Raw genomic sequence first — 16,431 nt, 5'->3', positions numbered from 1 at the left:
CCCACAGGGTACAAAACGAAAAATGAGCCCGGTCCTTAAGGGGTTAAAACAATTTAGGTGCATAGTTGAAGAAGAGCATGAATCTCTTTTTATTTTACAGGACATTATTATTTTATTATTAAATAATATTGATATGTAGCAAGGTAGTGAAATATGAACATGCAATATGAGTTAATTTATATAACTATTTTAACTTACAGGACACAGTTATTCAGATACTGAGCTACTATTTACATACATTAACATTGACTATGCTGGCTAAGGTCACAAAGAAGAAATACACAAAGCGGCTCTAGGTTTGTGGGACCCTAAGCAAAACATCATATGCTCTATAATCTTGAAACTAATCCCCTACTGATGCTTAAAGATCAGTAGCCTGCTGTTGTCCAGCAACCCTGTCCTTTTTAATTGGTTCTGTAACAAAATATAAAAATGCCTTTAATTAATAAATTGGTCTAAAAATGAAGTGAAGAAAAAATTATTTGATCCCCTGCTGATTTTGTACGTTTGCCCACTGACCAAGACATGATCAGTCTATAATTTTATTTGAGCAGTGAGAGACAGAATAACAACAAAATTACCAGAATAACGCATTTCAAATAAGTTATAAATTGATTTGCATTTTACAGATAAGTATTTGACCCCTTTGCAAAACATGGTGGCAAAAATACCACTCGTCTTATATACAAGGTCGTCTTATAATCATGAGCCTATTTTAATGGTAGGTTGTTTGCTTTTATTGGACAATTTAGTTTTAGCATAAGATACGAGAGGATCAACCTCCCTTTATAAAATCCAAACCAATATTAAAATAGGATATACAGGCAGACATTAGTGGCAGTGTATGGGTCAGGGAATATTCTATACTTGTGTGTTCTCCTCTGGCATTCAATAGTTAACTCAATTTTTTTTTTATTGAATTATATTAAAAGACAAATGTGGACAGTAAACCATTTTGATTGTATGGTTTTTATTTGCAAATTTTAGGAATTTTTAGAAGGGAAGGGGAAATAACGAAGTCTATTGAGAAGAGGGTGTAGGCTTCCATTTAGGTGATTACTTTCCATTGTAAAGTTGTATCACGGCTATCCTGGACCTTGGTGGCTCCTGCTGTTGGCAAGTTCTGCCGCACAGAAAGCAGCAAAGGAGCTTCTGAAAGATGAATCGTAATGTTGATTTAATCTTGCTGCTGAGAAATGAGATGTCTTCAGGTTCCTGGGGTATATAGTACACAGTCACAGCATTGCTGAAGCTTACTTTACGTTTCTCGTTTTTGCTTACGTTTTCACTGTGCTGCTTCTGGTTTTCCTTTAGATTGCACTGTCCCAATGAGACGGTCACAGCCTGCGGGATGGTTTTCTTGTGCCTTTTTGTGACTTTTCTATTTTGTGCAAATGTCTTTGACAACAATCTCACCTGTTGCCGTATTTTCAGGAGAAATTTCTCAGTGGCTTCTTCTATTTTTTTAGCTTGGACTTGCTTGATGTTGTGAGCCAGGTTATGCCTCAAGGGAAATAGCAGCATTGGTGGCTGGTATCCACATTTGAATTTCATTTTTGTATGAGCCTTCTGTATGGTTGCAGATTCTTGCCTTTTAGAATTTAACATAGAATATGTATACATCTCTAAAGCTGACATCACAGCCCAGAGCAGCACAATTACTGATGGGATTGCCACAAGGGCACATTCAATGTGTTGCCAGAGAGCACATTCATCTACCAGATCAGGAAATCTCTAAATAGAAGATAAGACAGAGCTGTCAGTACTGCCCACAAAACTAATGTAGTGTTCTAAAGCCACTCATTTTGCATGACTTTTTTAAGTATTAACTATTGCAACTTAATGTTTTCTTTATTGAAAAATACAATCAAGAGAGCCTACTATGCATGCAAAATGAGGGCAAAGCTTGTTGATTGCACACGTCGACATATATAGAGCTTTTTTTAAAGTATTTGTTTTCCTCCTCATTCTCGTCTCTTGCAGTGACCGGAATAAGGGTAGCTTAAACTGGGAGCGTCTGAAAGGTAGTGACTTTCCAGGACATTATATCACTATATATAGACATTAACAGGTTAAACCTGAGTGAGGAATGTTTCCCACTTACTTTGTCCCTTCATCCTTAAATGGGTTTATTAGACCATTGGGGAAGCATCTTAATTTGGTCATATGGTAACACTATTTTTTCCTATATATAACAATTTAAAATAAACTGTTAAGGCCATGCTTTACCAGTGTTAGACAGCAACAAAATCAGGTTATAAAACTACATTATGTATGAGCCTGATATAATCTATTCGTATCACAATTCTGCTGTTGTTGTATTTGGATTGTTTTGTTTTGGATAGTTTTCTTTGAAAAAACATGATATTTGAGGTTACTTACCATCACAAAAGGTTCTTGACTGAGACAGAAAAGGTTTACAAAGAAAATTATCGAAGTGACCTGCATTGTCATTGCTTTCACTTAGAAGTGATTTTGAGAGACACCAGTTCATCATTATGTTGCAAAATGATGCCTCCATCACAAAGGAATTATGTCATAGAACATTAAGACTAGCCTGCCTTAAAGGGCCGCGCCGTTCACCCTGTAGTCACACCACTGGTAGTACTGTAAGCTTATTATCCCATCATCTCTCTTCTTTTTGCTTTCTTTTGACTTTGGGTACTGTAAGCTTTATTGTTTAACTATATATACATTTTCATGGAGCAACATGTATAGCTAATTCAGTGAAACTCCACGTATTTCTTCATGCTATGTCTTATTCAGTATTGTCATCTGCAAATATAATAAAACTGTAAATAAACCCCCCAAAATTGCACATTATTTCAATGAGGATTCATTTGCCACCTTAGTTCACTTTTATGCTGACATAATATTGTTATTGCTAGGAAAGCTTGTCAAACATATGATTCAAAATCTTTTCGGATATTGATATTTAAAATTCTGGCACTATTAACCCCTTCAGAACCGGGGGTATTTTACCATGTGTGCACTAGAACCAGTGCAGTTTTTTTATGTCTTCTTTTAACTGTGATTGCCCACTATCTCATTTAGTGCACCCCCATACATATATATATATATATATATATATATTATCTTTTTTCAGCACAAGTAGGGCTGAAAAATTATATCTATATAAACCATCATTTAGTATGAAAAATATCTTAAAATGTGGGGAAAATTAGGATAGAAAGGAAAAATTTCACAGTTTGACCTATAAAAACTATATTTAGCCAGTGCAAATGAGAAAAAAACCTCCAAATCTCCAAGTGTATAGGTATTTGTCCTGTTTTTGGAAAGTACTTATATGCCTGGTATTTTCATTTATTTTGGCACTTACAGGGTTAAATATTATTGATGTGCATAGGTTTTTCTAAACAGGATTTTTGTAAAATGTGGTGTGCTGGGAGTTGTGCCCAATTAGCAGCCAGAAATACATGTAGTTGTAAGGGATATTGTAACCACCATACCGATATATCTTGAAATAAAGACACAACCACTTATTGTTGGAATAAACAGGCCGTGGACTTTTATTTAGTATAACATAAACTTATTGTTTAAACAATAAGACTTTGTAACGGAAAATCTTGGCCCAAACCCAGAGTTTCACTTCATATCAATAAACAAAACATTTACACCAAGCCGGCCGCCCCTAAAGCCAGACGGCTAACCACCACTTGACCAGTTCATCCCCTGTATAGAGGATAACTTTAACCCGAATAAAAATACACAACAAATATAAACTTTTTTGCATTCCTTATGGGGGAAGGGTGGCAGTTTTTCCAAGCAGCAGTTCCATTTCACCCGCAGCTCTCCTGCACAGCCACAGATTCACCCACTTTAAAAGGTAAGTAAAATCGGCCAGCAGTTCGCCTTGCGGCATGACTAGAACCCCTTCTGCCCCTTCTATTTATAGTGCTAATTCCCGAATTTTTTTTTTAATTGTGGCCATATAAACCCTAAATCATACTTCCATTGCCTTGTATGATTATTTTTGCAGCAATAAGATTATGCATGGTTATTAAACTCTATCTCAAACATATGTTATTCTCAGCGTAGGAGAATTTAACTAATTTAGAGGGAAGAATATACCAGTTATTAATTAATTTATAATGGGTCTCAATCAGTGTACTCCTTGTCGAACACCTTATACTAGAGCCCTGCACGAGACTGCTTTTTTAATCCCGCCCGCTCCAGCTGATTTTTTGCCCAATCCCACCCGCTCCCACAATGTGGGTGTTCCACTACCGACTGCTCCCGCCATATTTGTAGCCAATCAAGCCATTACCTGAACTGCAGATTTCCTGCGTAGTCCCGCAAGGCTGCCCTCGAGTTGCTTGCTGGGGTTGCGTGTGGGAGGGGGACGTCAGGCACTGTACCTGTGGGTCCCAGTAATCCTGCGCAGTCCTGCAAGGCTGCCTTCTTGCTGCTCCCTTACAGAGTCTCCTCTCTTGCTCCGCCCAGGAACAAGGCAGAGTCACGGGAAGTGACGTCACATCACGTGACTCCGTTTTGTTTGTGGACGGAGCAAGAGAGGAGACACTGTAAGGGAGCAGCAAGAAGGCAGCCTTGCAGGACTGCGCAGGATTACTGGGACCCACAGGTACAGTGCCTGACGTCCCCCTCCCACACGCAACCCCAGCAAGTTTTTTTGGTGGGTCCCACGGGACCCGCTTCCCAATGCAGTCCTCTACTTTGCAGATCCTTTCCAAGTCATTAAGGTTTCGAGGCTGACGTTTGGGAACTCGAACCTTCAGCTCCTTCCACAGATTTTATATGGGATTAAGGTCTGGAGACTGGCTAGGGCACTCCTTTGTTGCCTTGGCCATGTATTTTGGGTCATTGTCATCTACGACCCATTTTCAATGCGCTGGCTGAGGGAAGGAGTTTCTCACCCAAGATTTGACGATATATGGCCCTATCCATCATCCCTTTGATGCGTTGAAGTTGTCCTGTCCCCTTAACAGAAAAACACCCCTGAAGCATAATGTGTCCACCTTCATGTTTGATGGTGTTCTTGGGGTCATAGGCAGCATTCTTTCTCCTCCAAACACGGTGTTTTGAGTGGATGCCAAATAGCTTGATTTTGGTCTCATCTGCCTTCGGGCTTCTTGAGTATTTGAGACAATTTGCTGTTTCCTTTATCAGTTATAGAATATGATTTAAAGCTATTCTGCAATCATTCTTTAAGAAATGCTGTGTCGATTAATACCAAGCATATGTTTGGTGACAGAAACACTTTAAGGTTCTATAATACATATATTTTGCCGGGGGGAAAAAAGAGAAAATAACGGAACAATGTGTTTTGTTTCAATTAGTGGATTCATTGTTTATTCTCTGTTCACCTGATAGCAAATAGCTGAATCGTTTCGAAGTGTATTATAGTCATACTGAAGTGTGACTGGTGGAAAAATAAGTACCGCTAGATATTATTATATTTTACAACAAATAAAAAAATGAAGTCAGTCACAGATTTTTGTGTTGAGGGTGCAACGATCATTTTTTGGTAGCCATGTAAAACATACAAAAAAGTCTTGCTTTCAATTTGATTCTGCAATTGTGTCTGCAAAACAATATTTTTTTTAACTTTTTGTATGCAGGGCACAGTATGATGGACACCCTTTCAGTTGCTCTACGTGTGGCAGAAGAAGCTGTAGAGGAAGCAATTGCCAAAGCTGAATCCTATGGTGATAGCCTGGTGAGCCAAAATAATATTATGTTTGTTGTCTTTTCTTATTACTAAGTTAATCATCTTTTGCAAACTCCTACCAAATCTTTACTACTAGAATCAGATAAAATAAGTTTTGTGCTGTTTAAAAAAAGCAGTTCTAGTATAAGGTTTTAAGACAGCTGCATATTATGTTTTCTAGTCTACTAGAAAAAACATCCTAACCTGTCATATTGTCTTGTGGTCAACAGTAGAATTGCTATGTTTCAATCACCTATGTCGACACTCGGACTAATTAATGTCAATGCTTGGCATAAAGAATTAGCTCAGTGTCGTGGTGGAGCCGGAAAAGTTATCCACATCAGAACTGACAACAATAGTAGCCTCTAGGTCTGCAGATACAGGAAGTTAATTGTAATAAAATGAAATAAAAGCTATATTACTTGTATATGGCACTGTATTTTATGATTGTCAAAAAAAAAAAATTTCTCAATGAAACTATTTTAGATGACTGATTCTTTTAGAAACAAATAATCTTGAAAGGTCACTTGAAAAGCACTGTTAATTAAAAGAGCCAAAAAGACTCACATGTTGTATTTTGACGGCTGCACCCTAACATGATTTCTACTTACTTTATTCCCATCCTGCTTAAATAGGTAAAACAAAAATCAATAAAAAAATCAATAGCAGCATTTCCATATGTTCATTGTATTTAATAACCATGGAAACTATATCTCATTCTTTGTTAAAAAAAAACAAAAAACGAAACAGGGTGTGACAGGGCACCTTGTTCCCCCGACTGGGTACTCCCGCCAGACACTGCTTCCTCCTGCCAGGACAGCGCTTCAGTGCCAGACAGAACCAGCGTTGTAGGGAGAAGGGGTTAATCGTTGGTGTCCAGGCAGGAGGAAGAAACATTTGGCAGGAGTACCCAGTAGGGGTACAGAGCGTCCTGTCACATTTGTGGCAGAGGTGGGATTAATTCCTAGTCTGAGGGACCGGGAGCAAATCCGTCTGGTCGGTGCTTAGCCCCGGTACGGGACCAACCCTCTGGTGGAGGTTATCTTCGCCGTGATTGCAGAGGTGGATTGGCTCTGAATTACAGTGTATGAGTCTTGTGCGCAAGGGCTGTTTGATCTTGAAAAACAGCCTGTCCCATAGACTGTGGTAGTGGATGGGACTGCAATCTCCACTGGCACCAGCCCAGCAGAAAAGCTGGCATCAGAGCAGGAGCACCAGGGAGAGGATGCAGGCGGCATTACTCCCCAGGGGCTGAGTGAGTGCCCTGGAGATGGCGCAGCCTGCACTTTTCTCCAGCGGCAGGTATGTTCATCAGGAGAGGCAAAAGATGGTCGGGTGAGTGCCACACTTGCACGGGCAATTGGGCTAGGAGACCAATTGGGACTGGTTGGACTGACTAACTTTGCAGTCAACTCATCTGGGGTCTCCTCCTGTGTTAGTCTCCTTGCAAAGGGTTAGAAATGTCACGGTAACCCCCTGAGGCTGAGGACACATGGTGGTAGATTTGAGTTTGGGAGGGGGATACTGATCGATTTCTGGGGAGACTCCTTGTCTGCCTGCCCAGCCCCCTCTTTGGTCTAAGTCACCCTGTGCTCATTAGGGGGCACAAGGTGAATGGGAAACCCTGTCTGGTCTGCCCAAACCAGACTCCCATGAACTAGCCGACTATGGGGGCTCCAATCCATGTAACTGTGCGGTGGCTAGGAAGCACCGAGATACCCACCGACAATTAGAACTGCGTTGCTACGGACACCTGTTGTCCCACCACACCCCTCTTTTGGGGGTTACACTATGCTCGTGGTGGGGCAAGACTTGGTGGTGGTTACAGAGAGGGAGCTCATTTGGGAACCCTGGTTTTATTACCAATCCTTAGAACCGGGGTTTACCCAGCCGTGGCTACGAAAATCTGGCCCGGCTACGGTGCGGACTATTCCCAGGGATGTTTTTATGCCACTGTCGCTTAGGGTCCCAAGGTCGGATCAAGTCACTTTTTTTTACTATAACATCCTTGGACCTGAGCTCTCCAATGGTACCCCGGGATTAACGCCGCTCCCTTGGGATCACCCCAAAATACTGACTCTTTGTCAGGAGGGCATTCCTGGCCATAGAATTGTATGGAGGCGCCGGGCTGTCTGCTGGTTGATAGGATTAAACCCCTAATCCTTATCATGTTTGTGTGTATAAATATCTGTTCTGTCTTCACTTCACCTCAACATGAGTACTATCTGATTCTTAGGGTGGGCTGCTATAAACCTTTATTGTCTTTTTTAGGACCATAGTCACACTGTGTAGGTAAGCTTTGGTTAGCCACAGTGCGAACGCAGCTCCGGTGCAGCTGCGTCCCCCCTTCTCTCTACAACGCTGGTTCTGTTTGGCGCTAAAGGGGTTAATTGCTGGTGTCCCAGCAGGAGGAAGCAACGTTTGGCGGGAGTGCCCAGTTGGGGTACATGGCGTCTTGTCACACAGTTTTTTTTAAACCTGCTATACAACCTAATTTCTACTCCAAAGCACATTGTGAGCCAAATGCATGCATTGGCCTTGTTTGTAAACTGAACACTATATACCAAAGCACTCCATGAGAAAAAAAGGAAGGTCAAAAACTGCAATTTATTTAATTCTATACTACTGGCTGATGTTGTGATCACAGTTTCATTATAGAAGCAGCAAGTAGCAATTTAAAGAGAATTTTCTTGTATGTAGTTAATGTTGGTAAAATATGAGAAGTCAGATAACATTCTCACACACAGTGACAGTGACTGAGGTGTATTAGTGCTCTATATTTTAGAATGCTATTACTTCAGATATAGATATGTATATATATATATATATATTTATATATATATATATATAGTGTTGCTATATAGGTATCATCTCCCACCACCACCTTTTTTTTAGCGGGTATTCGAGTAAGATCCTCTGCATGCTTGCTTTTAACTTTAGCAGCCGGGATCAAAACCAGAAAGTATGCAAAACAATGCAATGGAAGTTAAGCTTATGTTAAAGTGAATTTCTTACACTGATTTTGACAGTTTATTGAGCAAATAGGTTCCTTAAGCATGGGCATGGCCTCAAAATACAGAACATAGGTCGTTATTGTCCACAGTTTCTCCAACAGAGAGGACCATAGAGAACACCTAATTCAGTCTAACAGTCAAAAAATACCGCCTGAAGATCATTTGTTGGTGTCTTCAAGTGTTGTAATGCTTTTAGTGCTTCCCCCTTATTCTTCTTCCCAAAAATACTTTACAGTCTACTTTCCCCATTGAGCGTTTAGTTTTTTTTTACATGATATAAAAAGGAACAGCTTTCAAGTTCATAGGAAATGCTGGTGCTTGGTGACAGGAAGTTGGTTCTCTGTGCAAAATAATGCCTTATTTGGAGAAACTTCAGCATTATAAAGTTAAAATTAGTTCAAAAGCGGCCAACAATTCTTTAAGAGACGGCGCACCCCCCACATTCATGTTAATATATAAATGTGGCATAATTGATACATTTTTTTAATCATGTTGCTATGTTAGCTGCCCTAGCTTTGTTCCTTCACATAAAGGGTTAAAGATTTTATTGGAAGCATATTTAAACCTCACGGTTCTCATTATAGTTCATGTATCATGGAAAATAATGGAAGCCTTTTCCATGTCAGCTAGGGCTGCAACTAATGATTATTTTCATAATCGATTAGTTGGCCAGTTATGCACATCTGAGCCCAGGCTTGCCACACTGCCTCCCAGATATGCTTTATACCCCCTGTATGCCTTATACCCCCAGATATGCCAGTCCACCCTCCCCAGAGATGCCTTGTATCCCCTATATGCCTAATACCCCCCTGATATGCCACTGTGCCCTTTGATATGCCTTATACACCATGATATGCCTTATACCCCCAGATATGCCCCTCTGCCTGCCCCAGATATGCCTTATACCACAGATATGCCACTCTGCCCCCCAAAATATACCTTATAACTCCCTATATGCCACTCTGCCCCCAGATATGCCTTATACCCCCAGATATGCCCCTCTGTCCCCCAGATATACCGTATACCCCTTATATGCAACTGTGCCCCCCTCATATGCCATATAACCCCCTGATATGCCACTGTGCCCCTGATATGCCTTATACCCCCTGATATGCCACTCTGCACCCCTCCCCCCGACTTACCCCAGTGCTCCAAACTTCTGCTGCTGGCCGGCACTTTCGCTGGAGCTTCTCCATACTCCTTCTGCCTGTGCTCCATCATAGAAGCCCCAGCGGAAATGCCAGCAGTAGCGGAGGTACTAGCAAGGTGTACCTAATAAAGTGGCCAGTGAGTGTGTGTGTATATATATATATATATATATATATATATATATATATATATATATATATATATACACTGGCATCATATCAGTATGTAGAAATGTGCAGCCGCATGTATACAGTAGACAACCAAAAGCCTGTGAGTTATTGGCCTCTGGCCTCAGACTGAAATATGTGTTTAGACCTATTTATCACTCAAAATTATTTTATTTTTGTCACATCAAGCTCTGGAGGTTACATATTAATTTTAACTTCATTTTTGGATTACTGACACTTGGGAGCCTTTTTAGGCCCTTTGCCCTTTATTAGTCTTCTTCTTAATTTCTGATTATGAGCTGTTCATTGTGGAAAAATGTAATGTTTTGCATTTGCATTCGAAAAGTAAGCATGCAAACCACACCAAAATATTCTATTAAAATGGACCTAGGCATACTTGTTAATAATAGATGTTGCAGTTGTGTACAATATCAAGTAGTGGCTGCAAGGTACTTAATATTAAAGTGGGAATTATTGTTCTTTATAAACATGTGCAACAAGCAACAGTTTTAAAGGCAGTTAATAAAATGATACCAGTAGTAAAAATAAGGTGGAACCCTTCATGATACATACTTGTCCATTGTACATTGTCATTATTCATTTGACATGACAATGCGTAGGATTTTATGATAATATGCCCCTATGATTTCTGCTGTGTATAAATGTCAAGTGTCAAACAGGTTTTTATCAAATCTTGTAATTAGGTTCCATTGTATACAATGTCAACTCAAAGCTGTGTGTTCTCAGCTACTCTGTTGTCTTAATTCAATTTCAGTAAGATGAAAACAGCAACGGGTATACAAGAATTTATTTGCAACTTTATTAAAACCCTGCAGAGAGATTTGGGTTAATTTAGTATTGTGTCCTAGATTTCATAAAGCAGTGATTTATTAACAAATGTCCTATTTTCCCCCCAAGGATAAACAGAACGAGGCTTGTTATTTACGGGAACATAAGGAAGAGCTCATTGAAGAGCTGGCCACAACCATCGTTCAAAAGGTGAGGGCTTATCTGTTCACATTCACCTTTTTATTTTTTCTAGCAGCCAAAGTCAAGATTGTTTGTTTACTATTAATATCTAAATGATATAAATACAAAATGATCATTAGAAGCCAAGTGTGTATCTAATGTTTAAGGTAACCTTGACGAACGCTAATCCTATTCATTTCTAGAATGTATGGTATCTCTTGTCATCAATGTAATAGCAATAAAACAAGGGGAATAAGTCATTGTGCTTAGAAACCAGTTATCAGTTAATGTGATTTGCAATGTTTTATTTGAAGGGGTTCTACATATGTGTAAAAACACCAAACCTGACTCATCAAATGTGTTTATCAGTAGCAAGATGACAGCTCCCTGCATCCTTATATTTATTACCGGTAGGTAACAGTTTTAAAACATCAAATGTAAGTCTGTCTTCAGAACTTTGTTCTTGGGGCTTATCATGTACACCAAACTAGGTCTTAGCTGCACATACAAGAAAAAATTATTTGAAATGTTTGTCAAAAAGTCTTATGTTAAGTGGGTCGGAACATGACTAGTCGTTTCCATTATCCTGTTTAGATTATTAAGCGAAAGAAAAGTAAAAGTGAGCAAGCGGAAACCATTTGTGAATGGCAAAGATCAGGAAGCAGTGTTCTCACATCACCAGCTGCGTCTGATCAGAGCATGCTTGTACTTCAGGACAGTAATAGAGGATCAGAGGTATTGTGGGTAAGTAAATATTACTACATAGTTAAAAAATTACAATTTCATGAACAGCATGAAAATGAAGCATTGTATAATGACATAAGGTTAAATTTCCACATTTGCAATAATTAGATTAAGAAAGTCTTGAGAAATGCATTTTCAAATGTTCCTGCTATGCATAAAAGAAGATGCCTTAAAGGTTGAAGAACATATTAACCACTTAAAGACCAGGCTGTTTTTTTATTTTCTGTACCCTTCGTGACCAAAGATGTTTTAACACTTTTGTGGTAATCGTGTTTAGCTGTAATTTTCTTTTCTCCCATTTAGTGTACCCACACAAGTTATATATTGTTTTCAGGACAAGAAGGGCTTTCTTCAGATACCATTTTCGATCATATCATCTAATTTCCTATGATTTATTTGTAAAATCTTTTACTCATCTAAAAAAAGCTTTTAAAATTTATTTTTTTTTCCAAATCTGGTCATTCTGCCCCCATGTGCTATTTCGGACATCTTTGAAGCCAGCCAATGCACTTTACCCCATCAAACCCTGTACACTAGACACCCCAAGGTATTTCAAATGCTGGTATTTAATCGCTTTTCATCCACTAATTCTGCTACCACCCTTTGTCAGACTTTTTTTTATCACTCAAATTCTACTTCAGGTATGAATTTAGAGACCCTTGGTATATGACACTTCCAAACACCCCAATATGCATTCAGCAATATCTCCCAAGTACAGTGATACCCCCATGCATGGGTTTGTCTGGTTGTTTTGGATGTAAAACGCCTCATTAGGACATAGTGGCAGAAGGACCAGAAGCAAAATTCCTTTTGGGACATATTTGAAGCCAGTTCAATTTACCCTATGAAATTATATATTTTAAAAACTAGACACCCCATGGTATTTCAAATGCTGGTATTTTAGCCCTTTCCATGAACTAATTTCACCACCAGTAGACACCCCTCGATCTTTAAAATGCTAGTATTTGAACTCTTTCCATATCAGGACTTTTGGGAAGATATAGCGCTAATTTAGGCATTTGTTCAAAAAATAAACTTTTTTTACATTACGTCCAAGATGTGTAAGTGCTGGAACCTAGGCATGATGGGACTGTGATTGCTGTTAGCAATCACACTCCTATCATGCCAAGTCAGCCAGTATCTGAAACCTGGCTAGCTGCCCCCCCTGTGTATTGATGCTGCCAGCAGTATGGGGTCTGCACATCACTTACAGCCGCCCTGTACCAGCATGTACTGGCTGACTTGGCATGATAGGAATGTGATTGCTAACAGCAATCACAGTCCCATCATGCCTAGGTTCCAGCATTTACTGGTTGCCTGGGTCATATTGTTGAATTTTTTTGTCCAATTGTGGTGTGTTACTTACTTTTATTAAAAGTGTGTTTTGTATGCCCTCTTATCCCGCTTTTCCGACATATCGGGTTATAAGATCAATGCTTCGAAGTGTGAAGCGCTGAACATTTCCCTCCCGTCACATACTGTTAAACTTCTAGATCTCAATTTTGACTTTAAGTGGCAACCTCACCGCCTCTGCCATTTGGGGGTCTTCTTGACTGCCCAACTCTCAGATCTCTATAAAGCTAATTACCTTCCGTTGCTACAGCGCTTAAAGGGGGACCTTCGTAGATGGATGCCCGATAACATATCTCTTCTTGGTAGGGTCTATAGTGTCAAGATGACTCTCCTTCCTAAGATACTTTACCATTTCCGCTTGCTCCCGGTCCCTTTGGTGTCCCGAGACCTGGACCTTTTCCAGGCGGAGATTTTCCGCTTCGCTTGGAGGGGCGCTAGGCCGAGGTGGAGGAGATCCCACCTTTATCGCCCTCATGAGGCGGGGGGCCTGGGGGTGCCTCATCTGTTGTCTTATTTTCATGCTGCCCAATTGGCTCAGCTTACGCTGGTCGGTGCCTTGGCCCCGAGATGGGTCCCCCTTGAGGAGGCCATGTGTCACTTACCTGACATCTCAGAGGTCTGCTGGCTGGGGGGGGGGTCGTGCGCCCGTGCTGTTCCGGTAGCCCCACGTTGTCCTTTTCCCTCTCGTTATGGGATCGCCTTAAATTGCGGTACACTTTGCTCCATACGCCGTCTGTTCTCACTCCTTTGTTTCGTAACCCGGCTTTCCCCGTCGGTTTGTCGCGCACGTCCTTTCTCTGGTGGCGGATTCATGGTATAACTAAGGCTGGCCACATGTATCATAGGGGCAGTTTGCACACTTTACACACACTCACTACCGCCCTACAGATGCCCCCTACCGAGGCTTTTCATTTCCTCCAGCTTCGATCCTTTTTGACAGCGCTCAAGTTTCCCCGCGCTTTGGCTCCTCTGACTCCGTTTGAACAATTGTGCTGGACGGGAGGGAGACAGCCGGGTGCGATTTCACAACTTTATACTCACCTTGTCGCCTATGCGTTTCCTGACTCTCCTCCCCACCGTCGACTGTGGGAACGTGACCTGGGTGTCTCTTTCACTCAGTCGGACTGGACAGAAATTTACGCTAACACATTTTCGCTTACTGCCAACACCCTTATTAAAGAAGGTGCATTCAAAGTGGTATCTCCACCCTTCCCGGATTGCCCAGATTTTCCCGGGTTCCAGCGATGGTTGCACGAGAGGTTGTGGGGAGAGGGGCTCATATTTCCACATGTGGTGGACGTGTCCCTTAGTGACGGATATGTGGACCTGGGTCTTCGGTCTTCTCAGCGAGATCATTGGTGCTCGGGTGGATCGATGTCCTTTGACGGCACTACTTAATAAGAATCATCCTAATCCTCAATTCCCCTTGTACACTCACCGGCTCATTCACAGAGTTTGTGCGGCTGCGAGACTCTCTCTTGCTAAAAACTGCAATACATGCATCCCTTCCCACACACAGCTTCTGGCCAAAATTTGGCATATCATGCACATGGAAAAGCTCACCGCACACATACACGACACTTCTGAGCATTTTTTGAAGGTGTGGGCCCCCTGGATGTCTTCTGCTTACGCCGATGGCTCTACAGGTAGGATGGCCGCGCTGTAAAATTTCTCCACAGCTCTCCGGAGCCGTTTACATTTTTCCTCTACCTTCTCCCCCCCCCCCCTTTTTTTTTTTTTTTTTTTAATTTCTTCTTCCTTTCTCTCTACCCCCCCCATCCTTTTCCATTTTCTCTCTCATGCCATCTCCCCTGCTTATCTTATTATGGGGGTGGCGGGACCGAAGGGCCTGGTGGATTTGTACGATTTTTTGTCTCGGTGCTAATGTACGGTCATTCTGCCCCCGCGGTGTGCTCCCCTACCACCTGCGCCGCCCCTATTCTACTGCTCGCCTCTTGGCGGCTTTGCCCACTGCTACATGGGGTCTCTGCCCACGTGACTCCTCCTTCCCTATTGAGGTCCCTACTCCTTTGGTGGTTTACGCCAGTGCCGCCCTGTTTTTTCTTTTCTTTACCTTTTTTTTTTATGCGTCTCCAGTATGACTCGAGTGTCGGCTATGTTCACCCATTGGGGCCTATGCTCACTCGACTATTCTGGGGCATATGACCCCTTTGCGCTTATGATACTGGTTTTGTTTCTGTCACATTTTGTTTCCGCTTGTTTTTTACTACATTTGCGTCTCCATCGCAACAAAAAAAAAATGGCGCCCGGACACGGCTCCTGTATCGATATGCTTTATTTACATTTGTGTTGTTACATGCTGTCTGGCTGTCAATAAAAATCTTTTGAATCGAAAAAAAAAAAAAAAAAGGTGGGGGGTCGGCTAAGTGAACCCTGAATTTTCAGTTTTGGAATTATTCAGGGTGCATCCCTAGAATAATTTCATAGAACTATTTCATTTTTAATTATCCAGAATCCTGAATTTGCAGTCACAAAACTTTCTAGGCCCAGAAATCAGTGAGAGTAAAAGTAAAGGTTTTGTTTTATTTTAATCTGCATATCTTATTAAAGGCCATATTTTCTCACGGTGAAAAATGAGTGCGGCCCACGCACGCATACAATTCTGATTAAGTAGCCCACTGCATAAGATGAAGAGGGAGCCTGAGCAGCGTCGTAGGACCCGGTACCCGCGGATAGCGGGTACTCAGGTGAGTCACTCCGTCGGGGTCTCGGCTGGGGATCCTGACACTTCCATCCTGTGGTGGGAGCCCGAGGTCTGTCACTCCAGGCCTCTGCTTTAGTGCTCTCTCATCACTATGTCCCGGCTATTAATGCAGAGCACTGGGGTGACGTCATATCCCGGCGCACAGCATCATTTGCCGGCAAGTAGTGATTAGGGAGAACAGAAGTCAAGGTCTGAATTGACAGACCTGGAGCTCCCTAATGTTGGGCCGGATTGTGATCTCCCCACCCACCCCTGCTCATCGGACACCTCCTCCCCATACCAGCGCTGATGGTGCCTGGGTGCACACTGTCCACGGGGGTGCCTGATGAGCAGGGCTGGTTGGGGTGAGCACAATTGTGCAGCTGCCTCAGCAGTCCCCTGAAGACAGGCCCAGGGGAGGTGGCCTTTCTGCTCGCCCCCTCCACTATAGAATCGCTACTGTTTTTTTAGGGGCTATGTGGTGAATCACATTGGTGGCAGCAATGTGATTCACTTCAGGGCCCTGATGAGCTGGTTAGGGAGATCCGTAATCTCCCCAACCAGTCCTGGAGGCTGCAGCTGCTGATCAGGCGGCTGTGGTCCCCCTCACAGCTGCGGCCGCGGCGAGTGCCTCTCTTGCCT

The 16,431-nt window shown here is 41.9% G+C and overlaps 1 protein-coding gene across 1 annotated transcript in view; it reads left to right on the top strand.

Annotated features, from left to right (window-relative positions):
* The window catches only part of LOC149286657 (rab effector MyRIP-like), a 219,743-nt gene that overhangs the window by 146,747 nt on the left and 56,565 nt on the right, over positions 1-16,431 (top strand). The window contains exons 5-7 of the mRNA XM_089493825.1: positions 5,601-5,698; positions 10,938-11,018; positions 11,583-11,732. Of these exons, the coding sequence (XP_089349951.1) occupies positions 5,601-5,698; positions 10,938-11,018; positions 11,583-11,732 (329 nt within the window). The remainder of the gene's footprint in view (positions 1-5,600; positions 5,699-10,937; positions 11,019-11,582; positions 11,733-16,431) is intronic.

This window comes from Sceloporus occidentalis, unplaced genomic scaffold, assembly GCF_023333645.1.
Source record: "Sceloporus occidentalis isolate IW3139 unplaced genomic scaffold, rSceOcc1.0.p SCAF_67, whole genome shotgun sequence".
Lineage (NCBI taxonomy): Eukaryota > Metazoa > Chordata > Lepidosauria > Squamata > Phrynosomatidae > Sceloporus > Sceloporus occidentalis.
The sequence above is the reverse complement of the archived record's forward strand: the minus strand, read 5'-3'. Positions and strand labels throughout refer to the sequence as shown.